The 12,959-nt window shown below is 36.7% G+C and overlaps 3 protein-coding genes across 5 annotated transcripts in view; all 3 read right to left on the reverse strand.

The window, feature by feature from the left end:
- Positions 1–12,959, reverse strand: part of LOC122134670 (protein shisa-5-like) — a 38,624-nt gene that overhangs the window by 17,156 nt on the left and 8,509 nt on the right. The window lies entirely within an intron of this gene.
- On the reverse strand, positions 2,159–9,121 carry LOC122134365 (protein shisa-5-like). Of its 2 annotated transcripts, none has more exons than XM_042749790.1 (5): positions 8,985–9,121; positions 8,641–8,800; positions 6,417–6,520; positions 3,063–3,254; positions 2,159–2,983 (listed from the first exon to the last, which is right to left on the reverse strand). In XM_042749790.1, exons 1-5 carry the CDS (start codon positions 9,043–9,045, stop codon positions 2,820–2,822), a joined length of 681 nt encoding a protein of 226 aa, XP_042605724.1. In that variant the 5' UTR covers positions 9,046–9,121; the 3' UTR covers positions 2,159–2,819. The 2 variants fall into 2 exon arrangements, with proteins under 2 accessions (XP_042605724.1, XP_042605723.1); XM_042749789.1 differs by having other exon boundaries at positions 6,417–6,523.
- LOC109083533 (protein shisa-5-like) lies at positions 10,741–12,577 on the reverse strand. Of its 2 annotated transcripts, none has more exons than XM_042749793.1 (3): positions 11,925–12,577; positions 11,680–11,844; positions 10,741–11,028 (listed from the first exon to the last, which is right to left on the reverse strand). In XM_042749793.1, exons 1-3 carry the CDS (start codon positions 12,031–12,033, stop codon positions 10,874–10,876), a joined length of 429 nt encoding a protein of 142 aa, XP_042605727.1. In that variant the 5' UTR covers positions 12,034–12,577; the 3' UTR covers positions 10,741–10,873. The 2 variants fall into 2 exon arrangements, with proteins under 2 accessions (XP_042605727.1, XP_042605726.1); XM_042749792.1 differs by having other exon boundaries at positions 10,741–11,031; positions 11,925–12,174.

Genomic DNA, 12,959 nt, shown 5'->3' on the forward strand with positions numbered 1-12,959 from the left:
GGGGGTGCTTAAGCACCTGCCCCTTTTCCCCTTCATGCCCAAAGTCCCCCTTTGTCAAGGCAATTTTGTAATTAAACGCTTCTGTGAAGCCAGGACTGTGCAATCTAACTATTAGTAAATTTAATTAATAATAATTTAGCTGTAAATAAAATGATTCACATGAAGACCTTTTACCTGACGATCTCACGTTAGTAATTGCCAGATGCCTTCAATAACGTCTGTGGCTGCCGGTAAGTAGAGTTCTCAGCAGAGCGGTGTGCTTATTATTAAATTATTATTATTATACAAGAAAGAGCATGTACAGCTGTTATTCATATTGCTGTGTGTAGCCTGTAGAAGTAAGTTAGCTGCAGCAAGGGGCTATAATATTTTTGTTCAACATTTCCCTAATGACAATTTTATGATTGATTTGTAAAGGCTACTACAAACACCCTTTTCTAATTTTTATCACAGAATAAGGCAGGAAATATATTTTTAGTTTCTATACTAAATATGTCAATCAGTACTGCATTATTCATATAGTTTAGTTATTTATTACCTGGAGATAACTTGAAAAACACACGTAAACTATAAATTTTGTAATCGTGTGTTTGTCTCCACGTTTCATCAGTAAAAACATTTCTGCTTTTTATTCACCTCATCTAAAGCAATAGCCTGATGCTTTAGTCCGTATTAGGGATTCCCTACACCTCACAATTTACTACATCTATTATTAAACTCTCCATATATGCTCGAGAGCTTCCAACTCAAATATAGTGAATGAAACATACACTGCATGAGAGAGTTCAGTGCTCCATGATAGTCGCATCTCCTCATTTTGGATACGAATAAAATGTCAGGTCATGCATAGATTTGATACTGTCTCTTTGAATTTAAATCTATATTTAAATCTAAAAACCTCTGTGTGAACACACCTGCCCTAATAAAGTCCAGGGGACAAATGTACATTTTATTAAAATTTAAAAAAATTATGTTATCATGACTAAAAACTTTTCATACTTTGAAACTTAAAATGGTCATTTCTGTTCTGTTTTTCTTTTTCAAAACTGCGTCACGGCATTTGCTGCTGTATACAGAAGCAGTAGGGGCGGGGCTTCGCTTAACAGTATACTTAGCACTTTTTTTTTTTTTTTTTTTTGCTTATTTTGTTTTTATAATAAATGAAAAGAAAACAAGTACACTGTAAAAACTAATGGAGGAAGGGGGAAACCCATACACATAGTAATGCAATGTCTATCCCTCATCTCAGGGAATCAAAAAAATGTGAGTAACTGAGAGCGTTTTGCTACAGTAACCATAGTTTAACCATGGTATTTAACTGTGGTTGTACAAATTGTGGTCAATACACCAAAAAACACTTCCTATAAAACCATGGTTAACTTTTGTAAGGGTTGGTGTATACTATGGTAAATGAATAAGGCATTCATTCCGTTTATCAAAATTACTGTAAGAGTAAAATATGTTTACTGGGATCATATTTAAAACATGCTAAGCATCCTATTCAAAACAATAAAAAGAATCTGTCTCTACTATGAAAATAAGCTAAAAAGCATCTACGCAAAACTTTTAAATATTTAAATACATAAATAAAAAGACTAAAATATATAAAGAACTCTGTTACAATTAGATGATTGGTAACAATACAAACGTTAGAGATTTTTTATTTTTTTATTTCACCAGTAGGTGGCGCCATATACATTAAAGTGCTACAAGTGCACCAAACATTGCATAAAAGACAGTCCAAACTCTTTAGCAAGTTTGACATTTATAATATATATATATATATATATATATATATATATATAAAACATTTACATATATATATATATATATATATATATATATTCACATCTTTCCAACATAAAAACATATAAAACACCAGTTAAACATTTACAAAATGTATAGCCATTAAACAGGCTGCATCTAAATAAACAATGTCACCTGAAACAATAGAATACAACCTTTAAAAGGAACTGCGAATGACAGTGGGTTCCCCTAATGCGTTAACAAAGGTTGCTTTATCAGAACTGTATCCCTTCATACATTGACAGCCATTCTGCGGTTAAAAGCAAGCATGTGCATTTAAACTTGCTTCGGAAAGTCAGTGGGACTCGTGACAATTGTGGAAATAATTTCACTCATTGTTATTCAAATGCAGTTGCATTTTAGACCCTCAAAGGAAAAAACTCAAAATAGAAAAATTGTTGACACTTTCTTTAAATAGAATCACCGTCACCGCCTTTGAAATGTAAAACCCAATTCAATTATATTTGTGTGAGTTACACTGTTAATGAAAATATGAAAACTCAATAACAGAATTACATATACCCAAAACTAAAGAATATCAACCAACAAAAACAAAATAATAATGACAGGTTATATTTTTGATGGGTTTTTTTCTGTTTGTTTGTTTGTATATTTACTTTGTATATCAGTACAGTTCAGTACTAAAACAATAGTATAATAATGTACTGAAAATAGCAAACACTAGCAAAAACTAAAGCTTAAGGAAAAATTTTCACTCATTGCTTGTAGAAAGACTGAAACTATATTTTTCTTGTAAAACTTACTATAGTATTCTTTATTTTATATACAATTAATAAAATAATTTTTCCAGTGTGTCATAGCGCCAAAACTAAACTGAAAGAAATTGAAAGTAATAAAACAAAATAACTAAAATTAAAGCCAGTAATAACCTGACTCTAACACACACACTGTTCTTGTATAATCCACATTAAATTGGGCACATTCTTACTGCCTCTCAAAAGTGCGTCAACCTCCACAATCCAGCCATGACTGATCTGACAGACGGTTGCGGTTTAGTAACCGAAGTTTGGTGGCTGCACGTAGGCGGGGTTGTAGGCCGGCTGATTCGATGTCTCTGAAGGCATACACGCGACACCCGGCTGGGCAGGCGGCTGCATGGGGTACATGGCCTGGCCTCCGTCATACGCACTCAGACTAGTGGGATATCCAGGACTCGCTGGAAACAGAAAAAATAGTTACTTTCACAGAAGAGACTACTACATGGTTTCAGTCCGTCAAGTACTAGGTGTTCTTACTGGCCACGTGATATGAGGGCGGGGGTCCTGGTGCATATGGCTGTCCCTGATATGGTCCCATCTGCACTGGTTGACCGTAACCCGGTTGAGTCAGCACTGGTTGGTATTGTGGGCACTGGCCCCCCTGCATTACAGGCTGCTGCTGAATGAAATGTGCATTTGTGACTGTAGTTACATGAGCTCCTGCCACAGCTGAGGGGAAAACACAAGACAGAAATCAATTCATAATTCAATTTTACCAGCCCCTAAATAATGTATAATACCCATAATGCAGTGGTTCCCAATCCTGGTCCTGGAGAACCCCCAACACTGCACATTTTAGATGTCTCCCTGTTCAAACACACCTGATTCAACTCATCAGTGAAGACTCCAAGACCTCCGTCCGCGCTCATCTGCAGTGGAGTATACTTTTGAAAGCTGTTTTGACGCGAGACGGAAAGGAACGCTGAATGTGAAGTGTACCCGGGCCTTAAGTTTTGCCATCCTACACACACGTGACTGACCGCTCGCTCACACCAACAGGAGGAGGAGGGGTCAGTGTTACTCTCTACACTGCACTCAGTCTGAGGGATTCCTACTCATTCAGTCTTTGAGGAGACATGGAAAACAGCGCATACCGCAGGAATGGTATAATGGAAAATATTAGTGGTTTTGAAACCGTGAAATCGCGGTATACCTTGAAACCGGTAATCGGCCCATGCCTACACCCAAAAATGAAAATTTTATGTTTATCTGCTTAGCCCCAGGGCATCCAAGATTTAGGTGACTTTGTTTCTTCAGTAGAACACAAACAAAGATTTTTGACACAAACCGTTGCTGTCTGTCAGTCTTATGATGGAAGTGGATGGGAATCACGGCTAAAACATACAATAAAATTAAAACAATAAATAAATAAACAAAACCAAATTAAACCCTGCGGCTTGTGACAATACATTGATTGGTCTGTGCAAGATTCTGAACAGTATTTATATCGTTTTTTTTACCTCTGATTCACGCAATGTCCGAACTGTTAGATGTGACCTGAGCGTGTCCTCCTGAGCACGTCCTCTTGTGCGTCTTCTTCCTTTATAGCGGTCTTTACACATTAATGTATCGTCACGAGCCACAGGGTTTTAATTTGGGTTTTGTTTGTGTATGTTTTTCCATCCACTTCCATTAAAAGACTGACAGACTGCAATGGTTTGTGTTAAAAATCTTCATTTGTGTTCTCAAGAAACAAAGTCACCTACATCTTGGATGCCCTGGGGGTAAGCAGATAACATCAAATTTTCATTTTTGGGTGAACTATCCCTTTAAACTTTCGCCATGGCATTAGAGCTGGTACATGGTTGTCGCTTGCGAAATCAAAATTAATTTGGATGGAAACATACAGATTAAGGGACGGTAATATTATAATGAGATCCCTTTGCAACATCACTGGGGGAGCGAAATCAGATGCGCTTGTTTTTTACGCCTGTTTCACACAAACTCCGTACCAAAAACAAAGTTACTGGATTAATCTTTTTAACTTTTCCTTGGTTGGTAGATGCACCGGGTACCTGATTATAGCATTTCAAACCTGGGAAAGTCAAATTTTCAGCCCAGAACTGCTTTTCGACTGATATGACACAAACAGTGTTAATTTGTACATTCTCTAACACATATATTTTAGATTCACAATTCATTAAAAAGCCTCTGGTGTAAAAATAGTAAATATCATCATGTCATCCAGTTTTTTTTTACCCTAATAAAAGTTATAGGAGCATTAAATAGTTAATAAAGAAACTTGATTCTAATGCTCATTATATTAGCATTAGCCGTGCTTATGCTAACGATTAACGATTAATCTAATAAAAGCGTTCATTTCAATCCTACATTCAAATTAAAATATTTCATAGTATTCATAACAGAAGTGGTGTTTCCCACAGCTGCATATGCAAATTCATTCTCTGCCAGCAGGAGGTGCTTGTAGAGAGCAATAGAGAGAGGTTTCCCCGGTAACGGCTGTAATCAAATAAGCGCTGAGCCTGCGCTCACAAACACTGCTCAGGCATTACAGGCAAGATTAAATGAAAAGGACATCCATAATTTCCTGAAGACAGTCGGTTTTCTTCAGAAATACAGTGATATAAAAACACCCGCACCGGGTTTAGACTTGGACACGTGCAGTGCTTATGTTTATTCAACGAAGTCAACACCTTTTGGAAAATCAGTTTGTTGAGGTCAGTTTTGATATTTCCCAATGTATGGGAAACACTGTGAAACTTACCTGCTTGAACTCTTTAATTTGATCTGGGTGTCTATCTTTAAAGCGTTTTGTTAGTTTGGTGTGTTTCCTCCTTTTGATGTTGCCTCATCGCAGTGCTTTTATGAAGACAGTGCATCTGCGCACCTTTCGGATAGCGCACCAAGAACCGGGTTGACCGGGTACTCCGTACCACCAGTACTTAAAAAAAACTGGTACCGTAACATTTTAGTTTTTTTAGTACCGACTTGGTACCGTAGTACCGGGTCTTTTGACAACACTAGAACCTACCTAAGAAAGTACTGGTAGCTTAAGGTAACTACATGGGGTAGGGTTAGGTTCAGGGTTAGTACCTGGTTATTACCTAGTTATTGTAATTACTATAATAAGTACATAGTATGTACATGAGTAACAGGACTGTAAAATAAAGTGCTACCAATTTTCTCCTACCAATTCAGACAAGACTGTTTTTTTAACTGGAGAAAGCAGTATTATGGATATTTTGACCAAAAGTGACGTTAAAAATGCCTTGATGGATTTGTTTCTTACAAACACAGTGTAAGAAATTCCTGAACTTCTCTAGACTTCTCTAGACTCGCCTGTTCTCTGTCTGCCCTGAACTATATTTCCTGTCTTTGATTATCCCATTGTCTTGCCATTTCGGACTATGTTTGCTTCTTGCCTGAACTATTGCCTGTGTTTGTGGATTCCCTGTTTGCCTCGCCCCCTGGCCGTTGATTGACCCATGCCTGTTTACTGGACTACTCTTTTGTCTTGCCCATACCTGTTTGCCATTGTCTGACCCTTGCCTGTTTTGACCACGTCTTTAAATAAAGCTTTGCATATGGATCTGCATGCCTCTCGTTTCAGTCGCTCCATAATACATAATTTTTTTTTTTAAAAAACAAACAACTTTTTTTCACAAGGTGTTAATTGATCAATTGGAGTGGTGTGGATTACTTGTGAGATATTGTTATGGTTTCCATTCACTGCAGAGGATCCATTGGTGAGCAAGTGATGTAATGCTAAATTTGATCAAATCTGTTCCCATGAAGAAACAAACTCGTCTACGTTTTGAACGGCCTGAGAGTTAGTACATTTTCAGTTTTTTTGTAAACTAAAACACTTACGTCTGGGTTTTCTGCACATTTTATAGATGCAGCAGCAGGGGCAGCAGCAGCAGATGATGATCACAATAATGTGGAACACAACCCCCACTACTATCAAGGTAATTCTGCTGTTAGACAGATAAAAATATGAAGCAACAAGCATTAGAAACACTCTTTAGCATATAGTATATATAAAATCTTATTTATATATTAAAATGTTATTAATTATCACTTCATTTATTCAAATATTTGTACTTATTAATTTAATGAAAACAGACTGGTTACTGCTGTGGTTAATTTGCTTTGTTATTTTATTATATAAAATACACAACATCAAATCACGATTCAAACCAGGGCCCTTATTGCAAACTATGTCATATGATGCGATTTCAACTTTCTTTTCTCTTTGGAGTGTTACAAGCTCTTGGTGCATAAAGAAGATCTGTAAAGTTGCAAAGACTAAAGTCTCTAATCCAAAGAGATATTCTTTATAAAAGTCAACCACACCCCCCTAAATGGCTCGTTCTAACACATGCCCCCACGTCTACATCACGATGTGGATAGATTTGCATAACGCTGCCCAGAGTTTGCACAAAGTAAGAAGGCGTAACTTTTATTCTCTCTGTTGCCACCGCTGCCATGTCGCGGAGTTCCATATTGTGTTTGGTCTTCCAAAAGAGGACACGACTAGAAATCAGTGGTTAAGTTGTATTTCAACACTGTTCCAGAACAGTTCAACCCAAATATTCAGATGTGTGCTGCGCATTTTATGAAGGATGAGGATGGTTTCCTGAACCAGTAGCCTGCAATGCGTCTGTGCCACAGCGGCTGTTTCTATAAAGTTGGGCAGTTCAATCTTTGCAAGGACAGTCTGGCGCTTCTGACTCACAGTCTGTAAGTACGTTTTTATATTTAAATAAAGATGATTCAAATACTATTTATCAGCAGAATAGCACCTCTTGTTGTTTGTTGTTTCTCAGATCACAAATGCATACATGGTTTTATGTTTATGCAGCGCGAAAACACAGTATAAGTCATTATAATCAGTAATTATGTCCCCATTGGATGCAACAAATGCCTCGTTTGTAATGGATTTTATTAGTTTTGTCTCATCTAGTGATGTCCGGATCGCGAACAAATCTTTCTATTTAACCGGATCTTCTTAGTGGACCAGTCGAACCAGTTCACCAAATCGAACTGAATCGTTAGAAACAGTTCGAGTCTCCAGTACGCACTAATCCACAAATAACTTAAGTTATTCGGTTTATAAATGTGCCTTACACTCCCTCTGAAGCGAAATAAACCAGTATCCCGAGTTATTCAGTTACTCCTAACAGTACATTGACTGGACTGCTAAAAGAGAACCGATGATGGGATGTGCACGAGCAGAGCAGCTGGACTGAGTCTCGTGATGCTACTCGCCTGGGAGACGGCATAGTATGTTAAGGGGCATAATGTTTCCGTCACACGCTTGAGGTATTCAGCCAGTCACAACACACTGAATAGCTAGCCAATCAGAGCACACCTCGCTTTTTAGAACGATGTGCTATCAAAGAATCAACAAATTACAGAATGCGGGGCATAAAGGAGAAAAAATAATGTACAGTATGTGGAAAATAATGTGTTTTTTTTTTAACCTTAAACCACATAAAAAATTTCATTACACCAAATACATCAAATAATGTTCTTTTTAGCAGCATCATATGATACCTTTAAACTAAAACACATAATTTGAAAAATTTGCATTGTGCCTCTAAATTTTTCAACTTTGGGAAAAAGGGTAAGCGTCAAGCCCTGTTTACATAACAAAGTGACATTTAAAAGAGTAATGCACATCAGTCTTGGGGATGCATTTTGCAAACTGCTTTTCAGAGAAAAAAAATACCACAACCTCGCTCTGTAGGAAATGGTGGGTTGTGCAAGAAAAGCGAAAGACAACCTCAAATAACAGTTGTTAGAAAAGAAAGGGTTTCAAGAAAAAAAAAAACATTAACAAAATTAAGATCAAAAAAGATGTAAGATTAAGATCAAAAAAGATCTAAATATAAATCACTGAATTTTACTTTACTGAACTATCAATAGATCACAGTTATGGATGTTAAGCCAAAATAAAGCATTAACCGAATTATGAAAATTGTCATTTTGGAAGACAAAATTGTTCAGGATTGAAAGATAATCATAAGACGTGTATAAAAACATCTAACGGACCCTTTTATTAAGAAAGAAATTACATAAAATTCCTTACATAGCGCAGAAGCTTTGAACAGACTCGGTTAACTTGAAATATTCACTGGAGCAGCAGTATCTGTTATCACAGTTTCCACAGCAGTGCTGAAAAAAGCACGTAAACCCAGGCTTGTACTCGTTATAGATGGTGTAGTAGCTCTTACATTCCTCACCAAAACCTGAAACAACAGTACAAATGTGACACAGAATAGACCATCCAATGATTCAAGAGAAAGGACTTTATAACATTAACATGGTGATTTTTCTCAGGTGCTGAATAAATGATTTTCAGCCATCGGTAAACCACCCAAAACTAAGTTTAAAGCGTTTCTTTAGATTTTTGTAACAGGGTGCCTAACTTACTGGCTTTTACCATGAATAAACCTGCAGACAGGAGCAGAAGAACTGCTAAGGTAGACGCCATCGCACTGCTCTTCCTGTTTATATCTCACCTTCTCATGATGTCTACACTATTACCAAATCGGCTCGTGCACGTCTGAAGACCCAACCACCACTATTTCCTGTTTACGTTTATCAACTGCATGCAAACACTGGGGAGAAGCGAAAACGAAAGGGGGAAAAAAAACACAACGTTGAAGTCAAACTTGTTAAATGTATAGATCTAAATTTATTCAATACAATTAGAATTTGTTTGTGATTTGTAGCACAGTTTTTATAACATACACTGCCATTCAAAAGTTTGGGATCAGATTTTTTTAATGTTTTTTTTGTTGTTGTTGTTGTTGTTGTTGTTTTTTAATATTCTCTTATGCTCATCAAGGCTGTATTTATTTGATCAAAAATATAGAAGAAAAAACAGTAGTATTGTGAAATATTATGGAAATTTCGAATATTGGTTTCCTATTTTAATGTACTTTAAAATATAATTTATTTCTGTGACGCAGAGCTGAATTTCTCCAGTCTTCAATGTCACATGAACCTTCAGAAAATCATTGTAACATTCTGATTTATTGTCAGTGTTGAAAACAGTTATGTGTGTTGGAAATGTGTGTAAAACATCCATCCAATAATGATAATAATCCACCCAGTGGTTTTTTTAAGATCCCCTTTCTCAAATCAGGCTGTTCTGAGATTCCTGTCAGAACGATGCAGTTCTGCACAGGCCCCTCCCACAATATTTGATTGACTATTGTGAATATAGTTATCTTAGTTACCTATAGTACCCTATTAGTATCTATAATTACCTGCCCTGAGTGAGCTGAGAGCCATTATGTCGACTCCGGTGCAGGGGAAGACAAGAATGTCTCCGATTAAGCGATTGAGGTGTTTTGTTGTTTGATGTAGTAATGAAAATAGCAGTCATCATTTACTCCCGACATCTGAGCCACTGAAGATGCAGATAAACGTAACGTTACTTTCGTTTTTGAACTACCAATGTTTTAAATCATTCTAAAACAAACTAGCCTTCTTATGCAGCAAATCATTTGTGATCAAGCTTCATCTACAAAAGAAGTGAGTATAAGTTTTTTTTTCTATCTTTCTAATATTTGCAAATCGCCTTTCCTAGTATGTGCTAGTTAGCAAGTTCCACGGCTAAAGTAAACAGTACTGCTCGTCACCCCAGAGAAGAGAGGGGCAGGTTGAGCAGAGCTCATTAGCATTTAAAGCAACATGGACTAGAATGGCTTGCTAAAAACAGAGCTCATTTTGACAGGGTAAAAAAGGTGTTTTTTACACTACCATTGAGAAATTTTAACCAAAGTATGTTATAGACTTTTCATTAAGCCCCTAAAGTATCATATCAACTTGTGGAAAATGGGCATCCGATGACCCCTTTTAGATTTCTACTATTTATTCACCATAAGTCTGAAGTCAGCTCAGTAACTGGTTGATTTGCTTGATAGAATAATTCAAAAACCACAATAAAAGTGTACAAAGGATTGTTTTCACATGTAGAGATGATACATTAACTTTTGAAAATTAAAAAAATTGTTTAAGATGCCATTTATTAACCATTAAACAAAATGCCATATTAGGTTAAAATGAACTTCGGTAAAAATGAAGAGAAACAAACCAACAATGGGTCATGACTGGAATAAATAAAAAACAAGTTCACAAAGCAAGTATTAACTTAGAAATGGCAAACGCACATGGATGACAGTAATACTTTTATTCTCAACACAGTCTTATCAGAGTCTGTAGTAGTTGCACAGTTCACAAAGGCAAAGCAGTGTGGAAACTAACAATTCTCTGTGATCCCGCATTGATAGCTGGGCATTTTGGGGGCGTGGCTAACTGGTCTTGGGTGATTCCACATAAGCAGGGTTGTGTGGTGCTTGAGGTGAGGTGTAGTCTGTGGGAAGCGCTGGTTGAACCGGTGCTTGTAGAGGATACATGATCTGACCACCGTCATATGCAGCCTGGCTGACGGGAGCAGGAAACAGACCTGCTGGAAAACAAAACCAGCAAAGAAAAATTTGGCTGTTTAGTAATTAAAGATAGGATTGCTCTTTTTTCCCTTCATTTTTCAAATGTAAAGTTTCTTGTTTTCAGTGTCTGGGTCAATCGCACCATTGCGAAATCATTCTCCTCGCCCACTGTCTCCACAATCCTGTTCTCAAAACCTCACACTATAGTTGCGCAAGAGTTTATTCTTTGCATGTGAACAAACAGTTCTGCGCTTTTTTCCCCACAAAACAGAAAAAAGTAGTTTAGGTGTTTTTGAGCTTCCACAAACTTTGGCTCTCTGCTTCCACACACATTTTAATTGGCTGCTAGTTGCTGTCTTGCTTGTTGGAGCCGGAGCACACACTCGAAGGTGAGTCTTAATAATTACAAGTATAGCAAATTTGTTCAACTTTTTGTTACAGACTTAAAACAATAAAAGTTCAACAACATCTGGTCTTGTAAAATGAACTAGATCTTTCCAAAGCTATTAAAATAGGCAGATATAAAAGCAGATAAATTAATAGCCCCCACATCATTTTACCTATCATTTAGTTCTACACAAAAATAAAATAAAAATAAACAAAACTCAGTGCCTGTATGTTTATTATTATTGTTGTAAAGCTTTCAAGTAGATGTTTGCAGATCTTACCAGCCTCCTGATATGTGGGTGGTGGTCCCGGGACATACGTTTGCTGATATGGTCCAGTCAGAATGTGATGCCCCCCATAAGCTGGCTGTAGATTATTAGCCAGAGGCTGGTGATGAGAGTATTGTGGGTGATGTGTAGTCGTGACTGTAGTTCTTGATTGCACATCTATAAAAAGATGATTTGAAAGCATTAAGTATGTACAAAACCCACAAGCAGCTCTTTGTACAAAACATATTGACACTTACGCTGTGCATGTCTCATTAATCTTTTCACCAGGCAGTAGAAGATGATCAACGCAAAAACAGCTACTGCGAAAAACACTATCATGGGCACAATGTCTTCCATTGGATGCATGACTTGAATATTTCAAGGTTTTGCTTCTGGACAGATTAGGGAAAATAATCATTAGAAACTTTAGAAATTGCATGTTTAAGCTTTTGAATAACTTCAGTCTTTGAATAACAAGCTAAGCACTGGACCAATTTGCACTCCTGGAAGTGTTGGTTTACCAGAATTTATTTGGCGTCTTCATTTAGATCTGCGAGACGTATTCATTAGAGTTTTTGCTCATCTACAATATATTAATAGAATGTTTCCAATCAAGTAGACATTTAGAAAATGTCTTTAAGATGTTTATGATTTAAAACTTATGTAAAACTGACTTTTAACAGATGTTTGTACACAGCAGATGCTTTCCAGATCAAGTGATCTTTAACAGACATCTTGCAGATATAGGCCTGTGTGTGCTATCGTCAATCAGTTCTTACAAAGAATACACATAATTTACATTTAGCCTTATTTTATTAGTACTTCAAGTCTCGATTCTGACATTGGAGATGGTTCTTGAATCAGATTTATGAACAAATCATTCAGATCAATTTTGTCAGCTAGTTTGACTGATTCATGGAAAAGATCTGACTGGAAATATTCATTCAGGAATAGAAACGTAGCCGAGGAGTAGATGTTAAAGTTCACAATTCATGTCTTTATGATTTGTAAGTATTTACATGCAATACGTAAGGGATTTTAGGAATTTAAACAGCATTATACACGTGCAATACTTGTGTATATGAAAAAACAATGCGACAAATGGAGCTTTGAAAACATCTAAAGCACATTACCAGTACCTTTTGCCATCATCTACAGATTTTTCTTACAGTGTTTGATTAAACAAACAATAAGACACTTACCTACTGTCACCCACACAATAAAACTGCAGAAGAATCGTATTGTTGTAGGCACAGCGCTGCTCATCCCCTCAATCGCTCGTTTCGTGCTAA

Source organism: Cyprinus carpio, chromosome B22 (assembly GCF_018340385.1).
Source record: "Cyprinus carpio isolate SPL01 chromosome B22, ASM1834038v1, whole genome shotgun sequence".
NCBI lineage: Eukaryota > Metazoa > Chordata > Actinopteri > Cypriniformes > Cyprinidae > Cyprinus > Cyprinus carpio.